General features: G+C 50.4%; 3 protein-coding genes across 9 annotated transcripts in view; 1 reads left to right on the forward strand and 2 right to left on the reverse strand.

Annotated features, from left to right (window-relative positions):
- The first annotated feature begins 4,037 nt into the window (after positions 1-4,037).
- On the forward strand, positions 4,038-19,822 carry Cnot3 (CCR4-NOT transcription complex subunit 3). Of its 7 annotated transcripts, none has more exons than XM_029532220.1 (19): positions 4,038-4,376; positions 4,774-4,846; positions 9,413-9,487; positions 9,594-9,661; positions 9,881-9,955; positions 10,098-10,187; positions 10,411-10,539; positions 10,637-10,732; positions 11,781-12,003; positions 12,097-12,230; positions 12,766-12,822; positions 14,180-14,561; positions 14,642-14,765; positions 15,374-15,572; positions 16,742-16,841; positions 16,934-17,132; positions 17,348-17,480; positions 18,120-18,245; positions 19,439-19,813. In XM_029532220.1, the coding sequence occupies exons 3-19, from the start codon at positions 9,463-9,465 to the stop codon at positions 19,535-19,537; spliced, it is 2,259 nt and encodes a 752-aa protein (XP_029388080.1). In that variant the 5' UTR covers positions 4,038-4,376; positions 4,774-4,846; positions 9,413-9,462; the 3' UTR covers positions 19,538-19,813. The 7 variants fall into 7 exon arrangements, with proteins under 7 accessions (XP_029388080.1, XP_029388081.1, XP_021075129.1 ...); XM_029532221.1 differs by having other exon boundaries at positions 4,038-4,365; XM_021219470.2 differs by lacking the exon at positions 4,774-4,846 and having other exon boundaries at positions 4,038-4,365; positions 11,784-12,003; positions 19,439-19,822.
- Positions 18,849-23,894, reverse strand: Leng1 (leukocyte receptor cluster member 1). Its single transcript, XM_021219476.2, has 4 exons — positions 23,267-23,894; positions 21,836-22,015; positions 20,938-21,188; positions 18,849-20,074 (listed from the first exon to the last, which is right to left on the reverse strand). Exons 1-4 carry the CDS (start codon positions 23,396-23,398, stop codon positions 19,855-19,857), a joined length of 783 nt encoding a protein of 260 aa, XP_021075135.1. The 5' UTR covers positions 23,399-23,894; the 3' UTR covers positions 18,849-19,854.
- The window catches only part of Tmc4 (transmembrane channel like 4), a 13,380-nt gene continuing 11,320 nt past the window's right edge, over positions 23,753-25,812 (reverse strand). The window contains exons 11-15 of the mRNA XM_021219473.1: positions 25,426-25,609; positions 25,032-25,162; positions 24,803-24,958; positions 24,082-24,160; positions 23,753-23,973 (exon numbers count right to left, since the gene is read on the reverse strand). Of these exons, the coding sequence (XP_021075132.1) occupies positions 23,905-23,973; positions 24,082-24,160; positions 24,803-24,958; positions 25,032-25,162; positions 25,426-25,609 (619 nt within the window). The 3' untranslated portion in view covers positions 23,753-23,904. The remainder of the gene's footprint in view (positions 23,974-24,081; positions 24,161-24,802; positions 24,959-25,031; positions 25,163-25,425; positions 25,610-25,812) is intronic.

Below are 25,812 nucleotides of genomic sequence, written 5' to 3' on the forward strand. Positions count from 1 at the left end.
ACAGAAAGCACCCACCCAGTTCTGCATCCATGGTGGAGCCTATTGTTTTAATTTATGTTCGATGAGGGGGCCAAGCCTAGGTCCTCAGCAAGGGTGAGGCAGGTGGGTGTCCTGTGGGAGGTACCAATGCCAGGTAAGCAAAAGAAGTGCACACTACCCAGTCTGACTTGCAAACTGGGGCTTCAAGGGGGAAAAGTAGAACAGTATGAACTGTTTGTGTTTGGTTTATGAGTCTGGTTCTGTAGGTGAGGGAGAATAGCTGCTTGAGGTAAGCTCTGTTGGTCTGAATGTAGATGTAGCTGGTGAGGCCAGGGCTTTCTATCTTGGGCTTCCTGGTCTCTGTTCCTCTCTCTAGGCTTTCACCTGTCTACATACTGTATCTTAATTCTAGTCCCTGTGGGTCTGTTGGGGAAAGCCCTTTGTCTGTCACTTCCTTTAGAATCCCTACTCTGTCCCTGGCCTGACTTGATTCTGACATTGCCAGTGTTGAGTGGAATGAAATATGAAGATGTGAGTCTTGGAATTCAACATGCTGCAGAATGTCTTGAGGGCTCACTAAGACATGGTTGCTGGTCGTAAAGTTTGATTTCACTTTTGCTAAGCTAGAGCTCAAAAATGTGTGTTTAAGCCTGTAATCCTACTTACTCGGGAGACTTTTGAGGCAGAAGGGTTGGAAGTACTTAGGCTACACAGTTGAGTTCAAGGTCAACCTAGGCTGTAGGAAAAAGCTAGTGTCCAAAAAAGCAAGCAAGCAAGCAAGCAAGCTAGGGAGAGGTCTGGACCTGGCAAGATATCACTGTTGGTAAAGTGTATTTCATAAAAACATGGGAACCTTGGGAGGCAGAAGCAGGCAGATCTCTGGTCTACAGAGCAAGTTCCAGGACATTGAGGGCTACACAGAGAAACCCTGTCTTGAAAAACCCCAAAACCAAAATAAACACAACCAAGACAACAGCATAAAACCACTTGGCACCCATACAAAGGCAACGAGTTGGTAGCATATATTTGCCATTCCAATGCTGAGAAGGCAGACACAGGTGTCCTCCTGGGGTGTGTATGGTCCTGATGAGTGGCTTATCTAAAACAAAGCAAACCAACCTCAAAAACAGCAGCAACAAGAAATGAGCTGCTGAGGTTGACTTGGCCTTCACAAGCACATGCATGTGCACCGGCACACAATGCATTCATATGTATATACACACAGAGAACTTTAGGGGGAGTTGACTGGAGAGACAGATGGCTGCTCCTCCCGAGGACCTGGGTTTGATTCCCAGCACCCATTTGTCAGCCTACAATGGTCTATAGCTCTAGTCCCAGAGAATGACATCCTTTTCTGATCTCCTTGGGCACCAGGTGCCCATGTGTTGCAGACACACATAAGCTAAACACCTATACTACATACACAATACAAGTTTGGTTTTTTTGTTTGTTTGTTTTTTTGGTTTTTCGAGACAGGGTTTCTCTGTATAGCCCTGGCTGTCCTGGAACTCACTTTGTAGACCAGGCTGGCCTCGAACTCAGAAATCCGCCTGCCTCCCGGGTGCTGGGATTAAAGGCGTGCGCCACCACGCCCGGCACAATACGAGTTTTTAAAGGGCCAGGAATATAGTTCAAAGCAGGGTGCTTGCCTAGCAGTGTCAAGGCCCTGCCTCAAACGTTTTTAAAAGGCTTCGAGGTGTGGAGGCACTCACTTTTAGTCCCAGCATTTCCAGGCAGAGACCAGATTTCTGTGAATTCTGTGGCCAACCTAGTCTACACAGTGAGTTTCAGTTCCTTAAAAGGTCAAAAAAAGCAGCCACACGGTGGTAAGCACATACCTGAAATCCAGTACTTGAGAAATGAATGCAGGAAGACTTGAAGTTCATGGTCATTCTCTGCCTCAAAGCTCTAGGTCCAGTCCAGCCTGTCCTATATGAAATCTGTCAAAAAGGAGAGGCAAGAAATCGACTGGAAATAGCTCAATAGTAGTCTTCCTCCCTTGCATGTTAAGCCTTGGTTTCAAATCTCTCTGCTGGAAAGAAAAACAGGAATTTCCATGGATCATTTTCAGGGAAAGAATAACGGTTCCCAACTCCAGATGTTGATGTAATTGTTGTAGCATAAGTCTAAGTATCTGGATTCTACCTCTACCAACTCCCCAGGTGATTCTAAAGTGCAGCTAAGCCCGAGAATCATAACTGTGTTTTTAAGGCAATATCCTGGGAGCATGTTAGAAAAAGCAGAATTGGGGACCACATAGATAAGAAGCTGCATCTTAATAATTTGGCAGGGATTCCTGATAGAGCTAGAAGCAGTTCCACATTCTCAGGGCCCGCACGAAATAGCAAAGCTATGAATGAATAGCAAACTCAAAAGAGTATAGAAGCTGTTTAAAAATCTGGACAGCCGGGTGTGGTGGTGCACAACTTTAATCCCAGCACTCAGGAGGCAGAGGCAGGAGGATTTCTGAGTTCGAGGCCAGCCTGGTCTACAAAGTGAGTTCCAGGACAGCCAGGGCTATACAGAGAAACCCTGTCTCGTTTAAAAAAAAAAAAAAATCTGGACAAACACTGGTCCCTAGGTTTCACTTGCTTAAGTCTATGTTACCCTAAGAATATGCATTTAAAAATGAGTGAGCTTAAGTGTGAGCTTAAGTGCACCCGCAGATGAAAGAGTCAGATCTGGAACTGGAGTTACAAGCATGCAAGCCACCCTGTGGGAACTGGTCCTCTGCAGGAAAATGTTCTTAACTGCTGTGCCATCTTTCCAATCGAAGAATATGCTTTTTTATAAGCCCGTCTATTGCTTCATGCCATTCTGATGCGGTGAAATGCATGTGCACGTTCTCTTCAAGTGTGGATTTATCTTCTTCCACCTAGCAGGCAGAGATAGATCGAGTTTCCCCAATTCATGAAAACGTGATGCTCACGTTTTCAACCTACGTCATTGCTTAGACTATTCATTTACTAATTCAGCAAAAGGTTATGGAGTGCTTTATGGATACTAAACACCGAGAAATCCAGAGAGTGAGACTCAAGTAAAGTGTAAAAACAGCAGGAGTCGAACAAAATTAAACCAGAGGCTCACCTAAGCACTCGGCAAGGGTGGTCAGGGAAGTTTACTCCTTAAGAAGCGAAACAGAACTCTAGTGAGTAGCCATTACAGATGTAACCGAGGTAGGGCAAAGCTCAGTTTCCTCTGCAGCTAGAGTCCTTGCAACTACAGGAGAGGTCCCAGTCTGCTAACTGTTTCTCAGTCGCTTCTGCGATGTTCCTGATTCCTTCTTTCCTTCTTCATCCTTTAGAAAGCACTGAGTTTTAAAGATATACCAAGCCGACGCACTTGGGGAACGACTACGAGGATCAGATAACAACCTAGACAGGCAAAGGAAGGATGCTCCGACAACCACACCTGTCGGCAGGTTAATAGCTACCCTATTGGCCAACCAAGGGAAGGGGCGGGGCGTTTTTCTAGCTCCTCCCCGTAGGGCTGGCGGCTCTTTTGATTGGTAGATGACTTGGGTTTACTATCCCCAACCCCCAGGCACCTCTCTGTCTCCCACTAGATAAGCTTCCTTTAACACTCACACGCTATGCTTTTTGTCGTTTTCCCCTACCCACTTTCATGGCTAACCAATGAGTTCAGGGTAGAATATACCTCACAACCAATTACAGCTGCCTTTAAACTTGACGAGTGACTTCCCGCCCCTCACCCTGACTCCTCCCCGCGGCCAATTGATTTAGGGTAAGGGGGCGGACACATCCAATCAGCACGACACAGGCTTCCTGATTGACACCCAGGCCCTCGCGCTGGCGTGTTGTGCTCTGAGGAGGGGAGGAGGAGGAGGAGCCGGGAAGAAACACCCGAGCCAATCCAAGCAAGCTGAGCGGGAGGCCAATCGAACGCCGCGCCTTGCAGAGAGCAGCCAATCCTAATGAAGGGGCTGGCCTCATTCTCGCTAGGAACCAATGGGGCGCGCCTAACGGCGCCGAGCGACGTGCTGCGGGAGCAATGACGGACCTATATTCGGGGCTCGGGGGCGGGCCGGCGCCAGAGAGGAGAAGAGAGGAGGGGAGGCCTCCGCCGCCGCCATCTTGGACCGGGCCCGTTCAGCTTCCGTGGAGCCGTCGGCAGCCGCTGCCGGGCCTTTCCTTGATCCCTGAATCCCCTACTCGGTCGTCTAGAACAATCCCGGGCCCACTTCCTCTATCAACAACCCAACCCCACTTCCGGCTTTCGCGCCCTCTTATCGCGATAGCGCCCGGGCTCGGGGCGCGAGGAAAGAGGAAAAAAAAAAAAAAAAAGGCGGCGGGCGGGCGCTCGCCTCTCTCTCCCCCCTCCTCGCCCGTCGCGATACGCTCCGCAGCGGCGGCGCCAGCTCCTGCGGTGAGCGTCAGGTTCGACTGGGCCGGACCCCTTCCCCTCTTCCCTCCGCTCCATCGGCCGACTTCTTGCTCCGCGACCCTGCCGCCTGTCGCGACACGGCCTCAGCTCCCGCCGGGCCCTGGCCGCGCGCTCGGGCCCAGCTTCGGCTCGGGCGGGCGGGGACCCTCTCCTCTCCCTGTCCTCCCGCGTCCGGACTCCCGCGTGGCAGAGCGCCGGCCCCGGGTGCGAGGTGCCCGCCCTCCTCCGCGTCTGGCTGGGCTTGGAGCGGTGGGCGCGCAGCGGGCCGCGGAGGGGTCTTTCTGCTCTGGGCGCGGGGCCCACTCCTGCAGTCATGCCTTCCCCGGGAGCTCCATTCGGGAGCGTTGCCTCAGTGCACCCGAAAGCTCCAGCTTGTTGGTGTCTTGATAGGGGGAAGCCTCTTTGGAAGAGAAGGATCTTGTGGAGGAAAAAGTCCCCAAGACCCGAGGGTGCAGTTAACGTTGTGAGTTGGAGCCTAAGCCAAAGTTTCCACCTAGTCCTTACAGCTCTAGCAGTGAAGTCTCCTAGCGGCCCCTTTCCACCAATCTTCTTTTTAAGGAAGCATGGGGTTTTGTGTGTGTGTGTGTGTGTGTATGTATGTATGTATGTGTGTTTTGTTTTAACACTCCCTCCCCAAACCTTGGATTCAGGACTGTACGGTATTGCTCACTTCCTGGCTTCACATCTTTTACATCTTTGAGGTGGGGTATCAGCGGAGTCTAGCTTTGGGGATGCAGGCTCCACTAAGATGCACGCTGTCTGCCTCGGTGGATGAAGCTTCCTAAGTGGTTAGTTGTCGTGGTACTGCTGTGTGTGGTGAGGGCCACTCAGCTTTTCTAGATCTGTGTCGGTGGAATGCGAGCTCCGTGCTTTCCGCTGTTGGTGCTCTCCTGTTGGGACAGTTGAAGCACTTCTAAACAGCCGTATCTCGGTTCTGGGACTGGCATCTCCTCTTAGGATTAGCTTTCTGTCCTTCAGCTAGGGGGTTCCTCACTGTCTCCCTTCCCCGCTCATCACCTGGACTGCCGTCTCTGTATTTCCATTCTCATCTGCCCAGCCAATGTGAATATGTGATCTTTTATAATTGAAATCCACTGAGTGAAAGCGTTTCAGAGCTAGAACGGTCCATCTCACCCAACTGGCACTCTGTAGGACTGCTAGCTTTCCTCGCCTGAGTCTTCCGGCAGTGTAAGGGGTAGCCTTTCTTCCTGCAGTTGTTGTCTTTGTGGGGTAGTGTTGTCACCTGCCAGGTAAAGTTCCTGCCTTCTTTGCTATTGGCATCATCCCCTTTCTTGCGTTTGAGATGGCCACACCACCTTCGTACCCACCGTGAGGCTAGGATACTCTTGGGTGTGGGTGTCCCTGGCTAGTGTTACTCCTCCGTTGTGGTTTTTCTGTGAAGTGATGGTTTCTTGTGCTGTGTCTGAGACCTGGGTGAGAGACCACTGTGATCACTTTGCTTGGGACTAAAGATTCTAGGGGGTGACTTTTCAAGGTGTGGGTTTCTCCTTACCTTTGCTGTTGGGCCTCTCCAGAGGCAACAGTTACTTCTAACCAGGGTCTACTTTATTTACCTCAGAGAATCCTCCTGTAGCAGCACCAGCATCCTCCACTAGGTTCAAGTTCCACTTTGAGTGCTGCTTGCCACCATTCCTGGCTTCAGTGTGAGCCCTCTTAGCCCTGTGCCATGCTCCTAGATGCTTATGTGGCCACTTAGCAGTACCAGGCTTCAAAATTAAGGTTGTACACCTTCATCAGGTCTGTATGACACCTTGGCACCTGTGGTGAAAAGTTCTATAGATTGTTGTGTTGTTGGCTCCTATTTTGAGTACTTGATTTGAGGATTTGCTACAGCTGTGGACAGAGGCTCCTAATGATTTAGCTTCCACCAGATGCCCAGCTTCCTCCATGCGGTTTGAGACCCTTCACCATCTGTACATATATTCTGTGTGAAGGTATTTGCTTACCTCAAAAGGGCCCTGTAGTGATGGCCTCCTAGAGCAGGACTTGGGAAGTGGGATGGGCAGTCTTCTGCAGTGGCACCTCTACTTTGAGGCTCTAGCCCGAGCCCCTTCTGTTTGCTGAACTTGTGCGGCATATGCACCTTCTCCGTGTGAAGTGGTTTTTGTTTTGTTTTATGTGGAGAGAAGGTATTGCCTCCACTCTGGCTGTGGCTCCAGCCTCCAAAACACAAATTCCTGGGTCTGTGGGCCTTGTTCTACTCTGGAGCCTTTGCCCAGTCAGATAATTGTCTTTTTTAATCACAGCTGTGCCTGCATTGATGGCTGAAGTATTACATCTGTTTGGGTTTTTAAGTTTTAAATTTATTTTTAGTCTACATGTACTTTGCCTGCACACATGTAAGTACACCGTATGTGTGCTATACCCGAGAAGGCTATTGAGTCCCCTGGAACTGGAGTTATAGACAGACAGTTGTGAGCTGCTAAATCTTGTTTTTTGTATGTTCATGCATGCCTTGGCAGGTATGTGTGGGGGTCAGAGAAAAGTTGATTCTTGTTTTCACTTTTGGAACCCAGGGGTTGAATCAAGATCACCAGACTTCATAGCAACCACCTTTACCTAGTCAGTTGTCTCACTGGCCCTTAATTATTTTTTTATTACATTTATCTGTTTTTTTTGAGTCTATGTAGTTCTGGATGGCCTGGAACTCACTATGTAGACCACGCCTCCACCTCCCGAGTGCTGGGATTAAACGTGCTGGACCAACATACATGTATTTGTTTACTTGTTTTGTAGATGTTTACTTGTTTTGTAGATTGTTAAGAAAACGAGAGAGAGTGTGTGTCTACTTAGGTGCTTTTCCCATGTACACACATGCCAGGAGCATACATGTGGAAGGTAGAGGCCACCTGATGAGAGTTGGTTCTCTCTACCATGTAAATCCTGGAAATTGAATTTTGTTGGGCTTGATGGCAAGAAAATATGCTGAGCCTACTCACTGGCCCTTTGTTGCCCCTGTTTTTTGGTGCCTTGCTTCTGGCCCCTTTAGAACTTCTGTTGTTCTTTTGTTGCCGTGGTTTATTGCTCTTGCTGCAAGCCTGTATCCCCTCTTCCTCTGTGCTGCAGTCCCAACCACTTCAATGTGGAGCTAGGATAAGGCCTCACCTTAAGGTTGCAGTGCCTGCCCAGAACCCTCCTACAGGCTCTTGGGACAGAGTGAGTAGTGTAATAAGCTCTTGTTGAACATTCTTTCTTCCCTGGTATAGAGAGAGGCTTCTCTGTGCTGATGGATATTAGAGCCAAGACTCGCTCCTGGTCAAGATCCTGAATACCTCCTGCAAGGTCCCTAGGTCAGAGGTGCTTATCCTACTTCAGTCTCCTCTATGGGGCTGTTTGCTGAGTTCCTTTGATGGTTGCTTCATCTTCCTGGAGATTGCCTGTAGTATGGTGTGTCAGCTAATCCTCTATTGAGAGTGCTGTGTGCGCTCTCGCTCTTTGATAGGTCCTAAAGATATTTAAGTCCCCACAGTCTAGGTGCCACCCATAGCTACCTCCCCACAAAGTGGGACCCTACAGAGTTAATTTTTTAAATTCCTTTTCAGAGAAGGCACTAGCCCCATCCACTCTAGGTAGGCATCTTTTTCTGAATCTGCTCCCATGCTATGATTAGTACAGGTGAAAATACTGAGCCAGGTACGGCAGTATACTCTTGTAACCTCAGCATTTGGGAGGACAAAGTAAGAATGTGAGTTTAAAAGTCATCCTGAGTTATATACTAAGATCCTGTTTAGGAAAGGGAAAGATTTTACTTTTTTTCTGCTGTGCTGTGCATGAGGTGGCTGGCTGAAACATTTTCCACATGGCGCCTTTTGTTAAGACTGTTCTGGATACTCCAGTTTCCTTGATGTTAAGGACCCTCGATCTGGCTACCCTCCAGGTTGAAACTCTTGGTTCTGGGAGTGGAGCTGCCTTTGTAGCTAAGAACTATATTGGGGCACCCTTGCCTTGTGTCAGTCTAGTTCTTGGAGCCTTGCTTGATATTATACCCATGGGGGAGAAGGTTACATACAGCTTGTGCTAGGAACTCATAAACCCTCTTAGGGTCTTTCCAGGACGCCCTGTTTCAGTGTCAACTTTTGTAGTGCGGATTTCCCTGCTGACAGACCTCTCCTCAGTCCTTTGTCCTCAGGCCCTTCTGAATTAAACTCCGCTTCCTTCAGAATAAAAATAGGTGTCTCTGTACATTTTGGCTTCTGCCCTCCCTGATGGGTTCATGTTTCTGAGTATAAATTGCCAGTCTATCTGATGTGGAATTCCTCCATGTGTGCAGATCTGTTCACTCTTTATCTTTTGAGATTTCTATCTTACCATCGCCCTCCTTGAGGTGCTGCTTCCTGCTCCCAAGTTTCTATAGCCATTTTTAGTGTCAGGCTTCTGCTGTGGAATAAATTTCTCAAAAGTGTAAGGCCCTCCTGTTTGACATCCTGCCTTGTCCTGCGTGAGTGGGTCTTGATCTTCATGTCTCTCTTCCCCTTCAGCTTACACCTCTTAGCCTTTCCAGGAGCTGCTAGCCTCATGTATTCTGTGACTACCTAGAGTGGCCTCTCCCAGTCACCTCTGCTCTCAGCCCCTCAGTTTAGAAAGTGCCATTTCTAGGGCTAATGCTTCTATCCCAGTAGTCTACCTGTGCTGCCTGTGCTCTAGTGTCGTCTAGAGTGCAGATAGTCTGTAGTTTAGACATTTTCTACTTCCTAAGTCAAGAGGCCCACCAATAAGATATACTGTTCTTTGTTTCAACTGTTTCCCAGATTGTACAGTCTGCCAACTGAAGGGATGTAAGAACAGGCCAGATCTCCCTTTTTGATAGGAAATGTAGCTGGAGATGTAGCTAGATGAAAGAGTGCTTGTATGTGCAAAGCCCTAAGTTCTGTCAGGTGAGGGAAGAGCAAGTAAATTTTTCTTCCCTCTACCATCCTGCCTACCCCATGATTCCTATCCATATCCATGACTCTTGAGTTTGGACCAGCCAAGGAATGGATGTTAAGTCTATCCCACTTTTTCCCAGCAGCGTCCATTTTGAAGAGAGTATGAAGAGAGTGCGTCTGTAGGGCAGGGAAGATGGCGGACAAGCGCAAACTCCAAGGTAATAGACTGTCTACTGTTCCTGTGGCTACATGCCCTTCCTTCCAGGAATTTCTCTGGATGTTTGCAATCTTGGCAGGATCCTAACAGTCTTATTCCCTGGCCAGGTGAGATTGATCGCTGCCTCAAGAAGGTGTCCGAAGGCGTGGAGCAGTTTGAAGATATTTGGCAAAAGGTAAGGGCCTAGGAACCTCAAATTGTGTTGTCTGTAGGGCAAAGAATCAAGAAGAGGTTCAGGGTCTTGGGGTCTTGACCAGGGAAGCATCTCTAAGATCGATTGTGGGGAGGGGATCCTAGATTTCCCAGCCAAGGAAGAAAGAGACTGGACCTTTACTGCTATGGCGAGTTCTGGGCAGCCACTTTCACATTGACTGCTGAATTCTTCATCCCTCAGCTCCACAATGCAGCCAACGCGAACCAGAAAGAAAAGTATGAGGCTGACCTAAAGAAGGAGATTAAGAAGCTACAAGTGAGGGGGCTGGGGATGGACTCTTGTGTCCTATGGGAGGAGGGATGGAGACAGTGGACTGCTGGGTCCCAGGGAGAAAAGGTCATTGAGGGCCCCTGTTTCCAGGTCTACAGCCTAATTATCTTGCTGTTTCTCCCTTCAGCGGCTGAGGGACCAGATCAAGACATGGGTAGCATCAAATGAGATCAAGGACAAAAGGCAGCTTATCGAAAACCGCAAGCTCATTGAAACGGTAGGAAACCAGAGCCTGGGGGTTTTTGGGGGTGGGAATATGGTCAGGCTCCTGGGACCCAAAGAAGGTGGAGATGGAGCAGTCACTACCGAGTCCTTGGGAGGAGTATTGTTTCCACAACTAAGGGAAGGGCAGAAGTGAGGGCTCAGGTGTTTCTAGCATTGCTGGCCCTTATAACTCCTATCCCATCTTTGAGCACCTCTGCCAACTATACTCTTCACAGCAAATGGAACGGTTCAAAGTTGTGGAACGAGAGACCAAAACCAAAGCTTATAGCAAGGAGGGTCTGGGTCTGGCTCAGAAGGTGGATCCTGCCCAGAAGGAGAAGGAAGAAGTTGGCCAGTGGCTCACGGTGAGTTGGGAAGGAGAAGAAAGTAAGCACTTCAGCCCAGGCTTAAATATATACCAGGGCCTTGAGGACAAACCCCTCTTCCCTTCTCTTCCCCCAGAACACCATTGACACCTTAAATATGCAGGTGGACCAGTTTGAGAGTGAAGTGGAGTCACTGTCGGTACAGACACGCAAGAAGAAAGGCGACAAGGATGTGAGTGGTGGGGGCACCACGGGGTAAGGGTGGAGGTGGCCTGTGAACAGAGGGCATCTGGGGGCTCATAGGAGTCTGGTCCTGGATGCCCAAGATACACCTGGGGTAGAGATTGAAAAGACAGAAACGAGGCAGCTTAGCTGGCTGAGTTGTATAGGGAGGAGGTGAGACAGGATATTGGGACATTTGGATAGACAGTGTAGCCATTGTTAGGAGTAGTTTGGGTGAAGATGGATTTAGGTTTAGCTGGCACCACATAGTGAGACCTGAAGGAAGGACCAAATTGGGAAGGTACACAGCACTCCAAAGATTTCCCCAGGATCTCGGGAGGAGGTTGGTATGTCTCTAAGAACCAGTTGCTGTGGGAAACCTGGAAATGGTTTGGGCCAAAGTCATATGTTAGGGTCCCGAATCTTACACCTTTAGGATTTAAGGGTGTGGGTTCAAAGGGATGCCAACTCTGTCTCCTTAATGGTGTCACAAGGGAAGGAGGTTCTCATGGGATGGGAAGTGAGAGAGATGTCGCTGGGAGGGAAAAGGGTAGATCCTGGACAAAAGGAGGAATTTGGAGCTGGCACTACGGTGTTAAGTTGTGAAGGGAATTGGAACCTTGAGAAGAGCAGGAGCTCTCTGTGGCTGCCATGGTAAACTGACAGCCAGTCTCCTTCCCATGGCCTCTACCCTTATTACCGTCATTACTGTTGCAGTGAGAGGTCAGAATGGTAGGAGGCCTGGGTAAGACTTGCTGACAGGCAAGCCAGGCAGAGGCCAAGTTGAGGGTAGCACAGGTATTCTAGGTTTCTAGGGATCTTTAGAGCCAAAGGGGGTTTGAGGAGAGAGAGAAATGGATCCTGAGATGTCAGAAACCTCAGATTGTCCTCACTGGGACAGAGGATGGGCAGACTTCTCACTGGCCCATGTTAGAAGGGGCTGGAGCAGAGGCACCTATGGGGTACCCTAGTGATGGGGGACTGAGGACAGGTTCTGTGGGGGCAGGAGGGCTGGCCAGGTGCTCTGCAGCCCCTGAGCCTGGCCCTGGACTCGCCAGCAGAAGCAGGACCGGATTGAGGGCTTGAAGCGGCACATCGAGAAGCACCGCTACCATGTACGAATGCTGGAGACCATCCTGCGTATGCTGGACAATGACTCCATCCTGGTTGATGCCATCCGCAAGATCAAGGATGATGTGGAGTACTACGTGGACTCATCCCAGGACCCCGACTTCGAAGAGAACGAATTCCTCTATGACGACCTGGACCTCGAGGACATTCGTGAGGCCCTGGGCTGACCTTCATGGCACAGAGGGTGAGGGCAGGAGGCATGGCTGTACCAGCTAAGCATGCTGCTCCCCTACCCCCCCACAGCACAGGCGCTGGTCGCCACCTCCCCCCCCAGCCACAGCCACATGGAGGACGAGATCTTCAACCAGTCTAGCAGTACACCCACCTCAACAACCTCCAGCTCTCCCATCCCACCCAGCCCAGCAAACTGCACTACGGTAAGTGTCCGAGGTTATTAATAAGAGGGTGATCATGGAGGAGTCAAAAGCCTAGTCTTGCCTTAGAGAGGGCAGCTCAGGAAGTGAGCTCTAGGCATTTTGTGCTCTGAGGTCCTTCCTAGTGTGGAACGGATATAAAAAGCCAAAAGGTAGACTCTGGGTTTCCACTCAGTTTTAGGGTGCATATGGGTCTTTGGTGGTGGTAGTGAGGAGGAGCTGGAGTGTGAAAAGCCAGAGGAGCTGAGCAGCTGGGTGTTTCCTTCTGACAGGGATCCAGGGCCAAAGTCTGTAAGGAAAGGAGTCCTGGTTGCTTCCCAGGATGGGAGTGAGTGAGTGAGTGAGTGCTGACTCAGATTTTTAGGTGTTAACCAAAATTTCAGGCTGAGTATTGGAACAGCTCTGGAGCACAAGGCTAGTCAGATGGGCCTATGAGAGATTGAGAATAGTAAGGGCCCTCCTGTGTCCTTAAAGGATTGCCCTCTGTTTTGAGACCCTGGAGGTCACAGAGTTTTTTACTTCACTTCCCCTGCCTCAGGAAAACTCTGAAGATGATAAGAAGAGAGGCCGCTCAACAGATAGTGAAGTCAGCCAGGTGGGTCCAAGTCTAAATCTGATGGTTTGTAATGTGTTTATTGAGTGGTCTCCAAAATTTCTGAAGCTGGAGGGCTGGCCACAATGCTGGGGTCTTGGGACAGGTGTGCCAGAAACAGTGCCACCCTGAGGGCAGGGTGATGACCAGTGTTGTGGTTGAGGTGGCCTGTTGTCTAGCTTATAGAGGAAGACTGGGTGGTACTGTGGGCGGCAGCAGGTCACACAGGAAACTGTGGCAAGAAGTTAGGAAGTATGAGAGGTGGGCTGTTGGACTGAGGACTCTTTGGTCTCTCAAGGACCCAAACAGCCTGAGAAGTGATCAGAAAGTCAGACTGCCTGTGCTGTACTGCAGGAAGCAGTTCCTGAGAGAGGAAGACAGTATGTGACACTTCTGAATTCCTTTAGATCCTAGTGAATAAACTCAGCTCTGTCAATTTCTCGTAAGAACATATCTTAGGAGACAAGAACGTTGTTGAAGGAGCCCAGAGCTCCTCTAGGCTAATAGAAGGGACAGTCTCTGGTGGGAGGACCTAAGTGTACACTAATGAAGCTAATTTGGGGACCAGGGTTGAGCAGCCAGAATAATGGAGTGAGGGTGTGGGGCAAGAAATCATGGGGGTGGCCTTAGTTCTGCCACCTTATCAGGCCCCTTGACTGTCAAGCAGTAGTCCCAGGAAAGAAGTGAATGGCCAGTTTTATTAATTGTGTGTGGTCAGAAGGCTAGGAGGCAGTTTGGCATGGCAGCCTGGTTGTTGGAGCGTAGTTTAAGTAGGGATGCCCTGGTCATTGTGTTCTGGAACACTGCATTTTTATAGTTTCATGATTAGCTGACATTGAGAAGGAATAGACTGCCCCAGTTCCCCTACTCTTAAACATTTGGGCTGATCCAACTGATTGCAAATTGAGGTTGGGGTTTTTGTTTTTGTGTTGTTGTTTGTTTCTTTGGCAAGAGCATCTCACTGTAGCCTATGCTGGCCTGAACTCTCCGAATAGACAAGGCTAATCTCAGACTCATAGAGCTCTGCCTGTCTCTGCCTCTCAAGTGCTAGGATCAAAAGCGTGTGTCACCTCTTTAGGTCTCAGGGTATTTGAGAGTTTCCCTTGGTCTCTTGTCTTAACCTAACCCCTGTAAGATTCATGTGGGCTATAGGGACAGTGTCCAGGGAGGACTTGGGACAGCTGAGTGGGCTGGAAATAAATAGGACTTAAACATGAAGGTGATTGAAGTCTCCTAGGTGCCTCAGAGAATGCGGACAGTTAATAGCAGGTCAGAGGGAAGGCAGGAGGACAATAAGAGGGTGGTGGATAGGGGACAGGCTGGTCTATTACCTGACCCTCTGTTTTTTTCTTTCCTGCAGTCTCCAGCCAAAAATGGCTCCAAGCCTGTCCACAGCAACCAGCACCCCCAGTCCCCAGCTGTGCCGCCCACCTACCCCTCTGGCCCCCCACCTGCCACTTCTGCCTTGAGCTCCACCCCTGGCAACAATGGGGCCTCTACCCCAGCAGCACCTACAAGTGCCCTGGGCCCTAAGGCCAGTCCAGCTCCCAGCCACAACTCGGGTACTCCTGCACCCTATGCCCAGGCTGTGGCCCCACCCAATGCCAGCGGGCCCAGCAATGCCCAGCCACGGCCCCCCAGTGCCCAGCCAAGCGGGGGAAGTGGTGGTGGCAGCGGAGGGAGCAGCAGCAATAGTAACAGTGGCACAGGCGGAGGGGCTGGCAAGCAGAACGGTGCCACCAGTAAGTGGAGACCAGTTTGGGGAACAGGGCAAGGTGGGCAGTAGTTGACAGCCTGTTTACACTTGTCCTTCTTTCCCCAGGCTATAGTTCGGTTGTGGCAGACAGCCCTGCAGAGGTGACCCTGAGTAGCAGTGGGAGCAGCAGTGCCAGCAGCCAAGCCCTTGGGCCCACTTCGGGCCCTCACAACCCAGCTCCCAGCACCTCGTGAGTTGTGGGGTGGCAGTGTGTGGGCACAGGCTCTCATGCTACTTATTTTAGGGTTCCAAGTTCTACCCTTCCTGGGTAGTACCCAGTGTGTCCTTTCTTCACCTCAGCAAGGGTTCTTGTCCCTGCTTCTTACCAACTGGGACATGTTTTACTCTGGGTTTCAGACTACGCTGTCTTCCCATTTCTGTTCTCTGCTCTGAGGCAGCTGACTCCCATGAGTGTGGGGGCTTTTCCCTTTTCCAAGTAAAATATCCTAGTCCTCCATTTCTTCAGCTTGACATGAGATTACTAATGAAAGATCTGCTGCCTTGTTAGCCTCATTACCAGCCCTAGTGGGATTGCACCATGTGCATCTGTGCAATCATTTACTCTGAAACTGTTTCAGTGAATCCCCTGTCCTTTAGCTTCATAAGCTGTTGGGGATCCTAAAATCCTGTTTGCCCACCTCAGTACCTCTGCTGTACTGAAGAGGATTCCAGAGGTTGGATTCACTTCTTTCTACATGCTCCAGCTGTCTTGCTCTCAGCTCCCCCTTTTGGATCCCATAATCTGTGCCTATCTGTCTTCAAGGATCTTAATTTGATTCTCCTCCATTCTTTACCCAGAAAGGAATCCAGTACGGCAGCCCCTTCGGGGGCTGGGAGTGTGGCTTCAGGCTCAGGGAACAACTCAGGGGGACCCAGCCTCTTGGTGCCACTGCCTGTAAATCCCCCCAGTTCTCCAACACCCAGCTTCAGTGAAGCCAAGGCAGCTGGTACCCTGCTCAATGGTCCTCCACAGTTCAGCACCACCCCAGAAATCAAGGTGAGTTTCTCAGGTGTGAGTCCTGAGCCCACCCCGGAACAGGAAATCCAATGAGTGCACTTTCCTAGGGGGAAAACATCTTAGAAGTTCTCCTGAGTGGGTGATAATGGCGTTAGCATGATTTTGACAGGAGGAGAAGCAAAGTGACACCTTGTGGAGAGAGTCCTGGAAGGCTGTGGGTGGGGTGGGGGAAGGGTAGCATGAAGAACTCAGCCTCATTGGCTGTGACTAGTGAAGAATGAGTCCCTCCAAGAGAGTTGGAGTGCAGGTCTGTGGGTGGGCTTCAGTGATGGAAGAGTCGTACAGAGTGGGTAGAAGAGCCAGCCTGAAGCTGCTTCACCAGGGAAGGCTGTGTGGGGGCTGCAGGCCCAACCCACTGATGTTCCCAAGGAGACTGAATGCCCAAGGGATGGTCGACACCCTTAAGGCAACAGGAGAGCCTGCAGTTCTGCCAACCACCTCTCACGATGCATACATACTACTGTGAGCGGTCCAGTGGGTGTTCCCCCAGCATGTGGTGTCTTTATGGAAGTGTGTGCTTGTACACTGCATAGGGTCACATTTCCTTTGGAATGTGTTATGGACTCTGCATAGAGGAGAGTGAACTCTCACAAATCTCATGGTGATTGGTGACTTCAGATTTGCAGCTTCCCTATAGCCATGTTTTAGAGTTATATGGGTAGATCTTGCAAATAGGGAGCTGGCAATAGCAGATCATGCAGAGTGTACAGAGCCTATCGGGCTGAGCTGCTTTTTTTTTAGGTTTTTCGAGACAGGGTTTCTCTGTGTAGCCCTGGCTGTCCTGGAACTCACTTTGTAGACCAGGCTGGCCTCGAACTCAGAAATCCACCTGCCTCTGCCCCCCAAGTACTGGGATTAAAGGCATGCGCCACCACTGCCCGGAGCTTGCTTGCTTATTTATTTATTGATTGATTGATTGATTGATTGTGTGTGTATATGAGTACACTGTAGCTGTCTTCAGACACACCAGAAGAGGGCATCGGATCCCATTACAGATGGTTGTGAGCCACCATGTGGATGCTGGGAATTGAACTTGGTACTTCTGGAAGAGCAGCCAGTGCTCTTAACTGCTGACTGCCCCAGCCCCGAGGCTGTACATTTTATATTCTCTGCTCAGGTCCTGAGACTTCGCCCCTTTCTCTTCCCAGGCCCCTGAACCGCTCAGCTCTCTGAAATCCATGGCAGAACGGGCAGCTATCAGCTCTGGTATTGAGGACCCTGTGCCAACGTTACACCTAACTGATCGAGGTGACAGTTATGGGATGGTAGGGAGGGCAAAGGCCAAAAAGGAGCTGACCCCATCCTCGTCATTGAAGGGCCTAATGGCCTGTCCCCTACAGACATCATCCTGAGCAGCACATCAGCACCACCCACCTCATCCCAGCCACCCCTGCAGCTGTCAGAGGTGAACATACCATTGTCACTGGGCGTCTGTCCACTGGGGCCAGTGTCCCTCACCAAGGAGCAGCTATACCAACAGGCCATGGAAGAGGCCGCCTGGCACCACATGCCCCACCCCTCTGACTCCGAGCGCATTCGGTGAGGGGCTGCAGAAGGGGCTGGGGACCGGGACTCCCCAGTCTGAGGGAGGAGCTGGTTCCTGGGTCCTGAGAGACTAGGTAGAGTACTCGTCTCAAAGTGCTGAGGACTTGACTTGGGGCTCCCTAAAGCAGGTTGAAGTGTGCTTCTGAATACTCCTGAAGGCAGGGCTGGAGCTCAAAGCCACCTGGCACTAAATCCTCACTGGTTCACAGGCAGTACCTCCCCCGGAACCCTTGCCCGACACCCCCCTACCACCACCAGATGCCACCCCCACACTCGGACACTGTGGAGTTCTACCAGCGCCTGTCAACTGAGACGCTCTTCTTCATCTTCTACTATCTGGAGGTACAGCAGGGCCCCCGGGGCAGCCTCGGGCCCCCCAGCTCCGCCGCCACCGCTGCCATCCCCCCTCGGGCTGGAGGGGCGAGGTGGGTGTCCCACTGCGGCCACTGGGACCGCACCCCTCCCTATCCCAGTCCTGGGCCCCCTCAAATTAAACATGACCCAGTCCCAAAACATGTTAATTGCTAAGATTCAGGGAGAGGCTGCAGGCCCTAGGTCATGTAGTTTCCACTGCCAAGAGCTCTCAGCTCCTGGGAAACCCTTTAATTGAGAGTAGTTGCTGAAGTGCAGTAGACACTCCCAAGACCTAAAGACCTCTGCAGAACTGCCTGACCTCTTAACTGCAGTGGGTCAGCCCCTTCCCCTCTCCCCTTGAGTTTCCACTTCGTCTCCTTTCAGCTTTCATTATGCATTAGTTTCTCTTCTTTCTCAAAGCTTTTCTGAAAGCAATTCTCACCTCCTGTCTCATTTTCTTCTGACCATGGTATGTTTTGTGCTCCCAGCACTGTCTCCAAGTGGACTCTCCACCCCAGCTGGTCTGTGGTGGGAGTCTGGGTCCAGCCCTGATGCCCTGCCCTTGTCCCCCTGCTGGCTACTCAATTTGGATACCTTCTGATCTTTCCTCTGCATTTTCTTTCCCAGGGAACCAAGGCACAGTACTTGGCAGCCAAGGCCCTAAAGAAGCAGTCCTGGCGATTCCACACCAAGTATATGATGTGGTTCCAGAGGCACGAGGAGCCCAAGACCATCACAGATGAGTTTGAGCAGGTGAGGGGCCCGCCCAACCTGGTCCCATTGGGGTATGGCTAGTGTACCCAGTCCCAACCCTCAATCCTTGGTGGCCTTTCTCCTTTGGGCTCAGTATAGACTGACCAAGCTGGTTCCCTAAGTTGTTCACCTAGCCTGGGGTACTGTCCCTCTCCACTTGTCCTGTCTCAGTGCTTTAGTTGAGTCCTTACTGCTTCCAAAGAGAAGCCTTCCTGGAGCTGCTGACTGCCTCCACCATGCAGTCCTGGCTACTTTAGTTGGAAGCATGGGATTTTCTAGTTGGCATTTCCCAAAACTTGACCTCCAATGGCCCCTTCTCCTTCATTTCCTGGCAAACAGCAGAGCAGGGACTTGAGTGTACTTGGAATTCTGTTTAGTCAGCCTTCTCGAGTCTCAACCATTACTTGATTGGTAACTCCACTCTCCCTAAATATCCTGAAGCCAGCTGGTCACCCATTGGGTGATCTTGGGCAAGTCAATCAAGCCTCTCTTCCTTTGTCCCCATATCTGTAAAAATGGGAGTAACAGCACCCACCTCATGCAGTTGTTACAAGGATTAAACGAGTTAATAACATGTAAGTACTGATGGTACCTGCTATACAGTGAGCGTCATGAATTTTTATTGCTTTCAGTTTGGTGTGTTTAACATTGGCTTTCCCCATACACGTTTTCCTCACCATACACATTTTCCAGGTACCAAGCTGGGCCTCATCGACCCCATTCTCACAGAGATTTGTTCTGTCCTCTGTATTCTTCCTTTCAGACCCTTGACCTAGCTGCTTTCATGCTATATGCTCTCCAGCCTTTACGTCAGTCTTCTGTCCTGCCCTGGTTTGGTCCTTGACACGAATTATCTTAGGGCACTGAGTCCCTCAGATCTCAGTTACAGTGAAGTGTGTATCTCCACAGACTACTTAGATGTAGATGTGCATATGTTGCATTGTAGGCCACCTGTTGGGCCCTACTCTTCAGTGTCACTTAATAAGCTTAGGCCTCGTGCTTGTACCTGCAGGCCCAGGCTTGGCCCCGTTCTACACTCTTAAGATCACCAAGGGTGGAGTATGACAGTGCAAACATGTAGGACAATTGCTTGGTACCTCCATGCCCCTGACAACTGCCTCTTGTTCATCTGCCTGGCCCAGATCACAGTCCCCCTCTTCATCCACTCACTGACCACCTTCTTCCCCGGCCAGGGCACCTACATCTACTTTGACTACGAGAAGTGGGGCCAGCGGAAGAAGGAAGGCTTCACCTTTGAGTACCGCTACCTGGAGGACCGGGACCTCCAGTGACACCGGCCCCCCCCTCTACCCTCCCCCTCCCCCGCATGCTGATCCCCCTGCCCAGGTGAGGGCCCTGCCCTGGAAGACTGGGGGAGGCCCAAGGCCATGGGACACCCTCCCCCCCAGGAAGCAGGGAAGGGATAGGGAGGTTTTCTCTTCCTCTCTGCCCTACCCTGGGGGCCTGGGGGCAAGGGCTGCCCCCTCCTCCCCTCCCCAGTGAGGGACATTTTTTGGTAAACCTATTTTCATTTTGGAAAATATTTATGAATAAATAGTTTTATATGACGGCTGGCAGCTTTGGCCTCCCCTATCCCCCCCAAGAGAGTTCAGTGGGCAGAAGTTGGGTTCTGCTGGCGGGGTCGCCGGGCCAGCTGGGGATTGAACTGGGAGTTGTATCGTCGCCTCCGATCATCTGTCTCTTCTGCTTCCACCTGACCTTGCTGGGACACCTGGCCTTGCACCCGGGCCAGCAGGGCCTCTGCTCGAGCTCTCTCAGCTGCTTCCCGCTGAAGACGCTCAGCACGGAGCTTTTCTAGGGAAGGTGGCCTGCAGGGAGGAAAGCAAGTTTTCAAATAATGTGTTTTTGTCCTCTAACCCCCAAAATTCTTTAATTTTGGTCTCAAAACCCCATTTTATAAACAGTGAGAATTGGTGGCTGGGCTCAATCCCCAGCACCCATATAAAGCAGCTCACAATTGTGACTCCAGTTCCAAGGGATCTAGCACCCTCACACACATACCCGAGGGCAAAATGCTAATGCACATAAAATAAAAATAAACCTTTGTCAGGTAGTGGTGGTATACACCTTTAATCCCAGCACTCCAGGTGGCAACAGGTGGATCTCCCAAGTTTGGGACTAACTCAGGCTATAGAGCAAGTTCCAAGACAGCCAGGGCTACACAGAGAAACCCTGTCTCCTGTTTCAAAAACCTGAGGACTAAAGTCAAGTAGGATCTTATCTGTGGGGTGCTTTCTACTGTGGCAAAGAAAGTTTCATAAAAAACAACTGGAGAGATGGTTCAGTGGTTAAGAGCATAGGCTGTTCTTTGAGAAGACTTGGGTTTGAGTCCCAGCAACCTATGTGGTTATTCTGAACACCATATTCTGATTCTGAACACAATTGTGTTCAGTTTCAGGGGGCCCAATGCCTTGTAGTCTAAAGGCATCATTATGTGGTACACAGAGATGTAAGAAGACACCCATGCACATTAAAAATCTCAGAAATACTGTACATAAGCATCCACACATACCCTTAGCCATAAGAGGAGATGCTGTTCTTACAATCCCAAAGTAAGTCTGTCTCCCTAGACAACATACTAAGCCTGCTTCATCCTGCCTGCCCTGCTGAGCCTTTCTGTGGTCCCCTGGATGGTGTGCTATGATGATCTTTAGTCTGACTGCATTCTTACTCTCTGGGCCGTTGTTTCTGAGGCCGCTCCTCTAGGGAACGATGGCTTTCACTGCTGTGCCTTTTCTTTGCCAGGTGCTTCTGCATCTCTTTCAAGGGATCCAATCGGTTCTTGATCTTCTCATCTGGGCTTGGGCCTGAAGGGCAGCCCTTTTGCCCTGGGGGAAGCTGGTACCAAGGAGGTTGAGTTTGGGCCTCTGCTGCACTCTGGCCCAAGTAAGTCAGGATGCCTAGTGCTTTCTCTTGCCTCTCCTGCAGGGGCAAGAAAACAAAATAGTCTTTTCAGTCCCTCTGGGAGCCCTAGATTTGGCAATAGAAAAACCCAGGGCTCGAATTTCTGGAGACAGGGACTGGTAGGCAGTCATTTAACAAGGGAAATCAGAAGACCATTCAGGGACCAGCTTTGCAAAGCGGCTTATCTGCAGAAGGAGGAAGAAAAGGAGGGCTGCGGCCTGTGCAGTAATGGAAGATGGGAGAAGCTTACTTTGGGATCAGTTTAAGGAAAAACCTGCAGAAAAGCAAAGTGGAGGAGTAGTTTTCAGTGGGAGATAGCACCTTCAAAGTTGGATGAGAGAGAGAGAGAGGAGAGCCACAGTACAAGTCAGTTTGAAAAGCACAAATGCTGTCTGCAGATGCATGCCTATGATCCCAACACTTGGCCCAGGAGGCCAAGGTGGGGGATTGAGAATTGGAAAGCACCCCTGGTCTGTGTAGTTGTGATCTCAATAATAAAAAAGCTTAAGTCCCATGAGAAAAGGTTGGCCAGTTTAAGTGCTGTACAGCAGTAACCAACTTATAGGTAATATCTCTCTCAGTCAAATTCTAAATTTTGTGTGCTTATCACCATATCCTAACAGTCCCCACCCCCATGATTCCACCAAAAAATGAGGCCAGGTTACCTTTTCCCGACGCTTCTCTTCCTCGTGCTCTTTATTGCCTCTGGGCACTCCTTTCCTTTCTTCCAGCAGCTCCCTAAACAGGTCCACAGGGCCAGAACTTGGAGCTCCTGGGTCTGCTGCTTCCAGCTCAGGCACTGAGTTTCTTTGCCTGGCTTTCTTGCGTAGGAATTCTGTACGGGCCTATGAAGAGTTATAGGGAGGTCATTCAGAACCCAGAAGTGCTGAGGATACAGGAATGAACCATGGGCAGGGAGGGCAGTGGTACACGCCTTTGATCCAAGCACTCAGGAGGCAGAGGCAAATGGATCTCTGAATTCAAGGCCAGCGTGGTCTACAGAGTGAGTTAGTTCCAGGACTGCACAGAGAAACCCTGTCTTGAGGGGGGGGGGGGGAGGAATGGAAATATTGAGAGCCAGAAGAGATACCATTTCTAACTTGGAGTGGAGAACTGGTGTTTTTAAACAGTAAACTGGGCTATCAGATAGTTTGGAGAAGATCCCTGATTTAAAGCAGGAGGAGGCTTCCCAGTCTGAAGTGATGCAAGGAAAACCCCACTCAGGTATAGGGTAGAGGGGGCTTGTCCAGTCACAGACCCCTGCCTTGCGTGTAGTTCCAAGTTCAGTCCCCAGCACAAGTATGTATGTACTCCCAAACTTGTAAGGTAGCCAAACATTGCTTTCTGGACAAAGGATCTGAATCCAAGGTATGGCTCCAGCTCACCATTCCAAATACAATCCAACCCTGCCTCTTGCCCCCCAGGTGCTGGGATTAAAGGCATGCCCTGTCACCACTGCCCAGCTTTTTTTTAAGCCCACACTAATTCATGATCAGATTGGCCAAGGAACTTAAGTGTAAACCAAACTAATCGAGTAACTATTAGTCTGTGCATGCGTGTGTGGTCTTCAGTACCAGCGTTCACGTGGAACAGGCAGGCGGATCTCTGAGCTGGAGACCAGCCTGGTCTACATAGCCAGTTCCAGAACAGCCAGGGCTACACATACACAGACCCTGTTTCAAAGAAAACCTCCAGATGGTCTTTTCTTGGGGAGCAATGAGGGAGAAAAGACATTTCCAACGAAGTGGACCCCAGCTTGTCCTCCCTTTGCCCTCCTTACTGAAGCTGTTGCACTCAGAGCAAGGTGGCCGCACCCCTCCAAGTTGTTCTAAGGGAATTTCTCAAAGCAAGCGCTCAGAAGGAAGGGAGCATACACACAGTGGGTGATCAGTAATTAACCTGTGTGGGCAACCTATAAAGTAATCAGAATATTTGTCCAACTCTTCCAGTATGCTAGTCTCTGGTCCCTCAACACCAGTGGGGAAATCTAGGAAGGTTTCTTGGAAGTTAGCGTAGGATTTTCAGAAAAACATCGCCGAACACACAGACCCGCTCCCGGCAGGCCCGCCGCGCTTCTGGGCGGTCCCCAGGCTTACCTCTTGCTGAGCGAGCAGCACCCTCCGCTCCCGCTCCTTCTCCTCCTCCCGGGCCTGGGCCTCGTCGCGCCGCACGCGGGCAACATTGTCCTTGTTCCGGACGTGCCAGCTCTTCTTCGGCAAGATATTCATGGCTCCAGTGCGGACCTCAGACTGTCAGGTCCACTCTTCAGCACTTCCGATTGGCTCGAGGATGCTCCCGCCCCATGGTTCCACCCTTGCTCGTGCATTGGTTCTGGGCCAATTGTCACGCCCCGTCCTAGCCTTGGTTAGAGATTATTGGCTGAGAGCCTTCCATCTCAGCCAATCCTAAGCATTTGTAACCTGAGTTGCTCCACCCCGGACGCTACTGGGTGAGGCTGTTGATGAGATGCCTTGCCAGTCTATCCCTTTACGCAGACACAACCTAACTCTTCAGGCCGACTTGGACCTGGCCCCTCCCCAAACCCCGTCCAAGGCTTCAGAACGGGGTTTCAAAACGCATAGCGGCCTTGACTGTTGTTTATTAATACGGTTCAATTGAGAGTGTAGCATTCGGGTGGCAGAGGGCGTGGGATTTGGTTCCAGAGATGAGAGAGTCCCATCCCTTGATATATGAAGTCACTGAAGCTGAGGGGCTCAAGGTCCAGCTAGACTTATCAGGAAGCTCCATTCGTTGAGCTCAGAGCCACAGCTCGCTGGGCCAGGAAGACTTTATTCTGCATTTCCTGCGGGCAAAAAGGAGTGAAAGTGAAGCACACCTTTTTTTTTTTTTCACCAATGTTCCTCTTTCATATTCTCATAGAGCCCTTTTCAGGGAAATCAGCCTGGCTCACCGTCTCTATCTGGCGTTTGAGCTCAGAGATGAGGCGTCCGTAACAGTTAGCCAGGGCTACAGTATACATCATCAGGATGCTATGGAAGACAGGAATGAAAATCACTCTAGAAAAAAACCATCATCTTCATCATATGACTCCTTAGAAACCAGGCTGGAGAGATGGCTCGTAAGGGAGCATTGGCTGATCTTCCAAAGGACCCGGGTTCAAGTCCCAGCACCCAGCACCCACATGGCAGCTTACAATTGTAACTCAAGTTCATTACTTCACACAGACAGACACACTGTCCAAATACCAACACACACAAAAATTAAATGAATAAGTAAATTAAAGAAACCAATATCAGGATCCTCAAATCCCTTAAAACCCTTCTTGAGACTCTGAACACCAGTCTTTATCCGTTCTCCTCAGACCCAAGAGTTCAGACCCTTTAACCAGAGGTTAAACTAGAGGTTCGGGCTCCATACCTCCTCCCCCGTCATCAAATCCATAAATCCACACCCTAGTCCTCCTTTCCTCAGACCAGGAGTCCAAACCCAGATGTCTTTTCTTAGACCCTAAGCATTCACACTCCAACTCTCCTGCTCTTGATTTAGGCATCCTGGCCAGCCCCACTTCTCTGTTGTATATAGGCACTTCTCTCTGACACTCTGGTGCCCAGCACCCAACTTCTTTCTTCTTCAAACACTGAATCACACACATTCAAACTCTGACTGCTCACCTAGAGACGATCAGAAGAGGTACAGTAAAAGCTTGGGTTCCCAGAAAGTAGAAAAAGTTCTGGGCAGTCTGAGGGAGGCTCTCAATGGACTCAGGGATCTGGGCCCAAATGGACAACTTCCCTCGGAAGGGGCCACACAGCTTAGAAGGTGGGATCCTGTAGGGGGAGACACATTGGATTCAATCGAGCAGGGCTACAGTAAGGACAAGCAGAAGTCTCGCATACTTACAGGAAGATACTGTAAAGCACGGGAACAGCAGAGATCGCCAGACCCACAAGAAGTATCAGGGGGAAAAAGAAATTTGCTGTGGATGCTCGGAAGGTGCGGGAAGCCGGCGAGTAGATGGAGAAGAGCGTCATCTGGTAGGGAGAGGAGAGGAAATAGAGACGCGAAACTCAAGTGTCAATCCTTTGCTTTTCCTTGTTTCCTATCTTGGCGCTTTGACCTCCTTTGCGGGGCTGGGCCCAGATCTCTGAGCCAATAGGACTCTGACTTCCAGCTCCCTCCTCCCACCCTCAGAGCATAGTAATCAGGGCCCTGATATCCATTCTCCTTTCCCTAGCCCAGGACTACAGCCTCCAACACCTATCAGCTCAGACCCTAAACTACTCCTCAGACTCACCTTCTTCAGGCAGAAAAGTATGAGAAACTTGGCAGTGTTGATCAAAGGTAGTAAAGGGCAGAAAAAGCTTCCCACCCAGACCACGGTCTGAGCATAGATGAGCCCAAGCACCTCATCTGGCACCTGGAACTCCAGGGTTCCCGACAGACGACCCAGTGCCCCAGGACAGAGGCCACAGAGTATCCTGAAGGGCAGAGTGGGACAGTCATAGGCCTGCCTTTTGGCTTTCCTAACTCTACCACCCAGCCCATTCCTTTTTTTAAATTTTTTTTAAAGTATTTATTTATTTATTTATTTATTTATTTATTTTTGGTTTTTCGAGACAGGGTTTCTCTGTGTAGCCCTGGCTGTCCTGGAACTCACTTTGTAGACCAGGCTGGCCTCGAA

This window comes from Mus pahari, chromosome 19, assembly GCF_900095145.1.
Source record: "Mus pahari chromosome 19, PAHARI_EIJ_v1.1, whole genome shotgun sequence".
Lineage (NCBI taxonomy): Eukaryota > Metazoa > Chordata > Mammalia > Rodentia > Muridae > Mus > Mus pahari.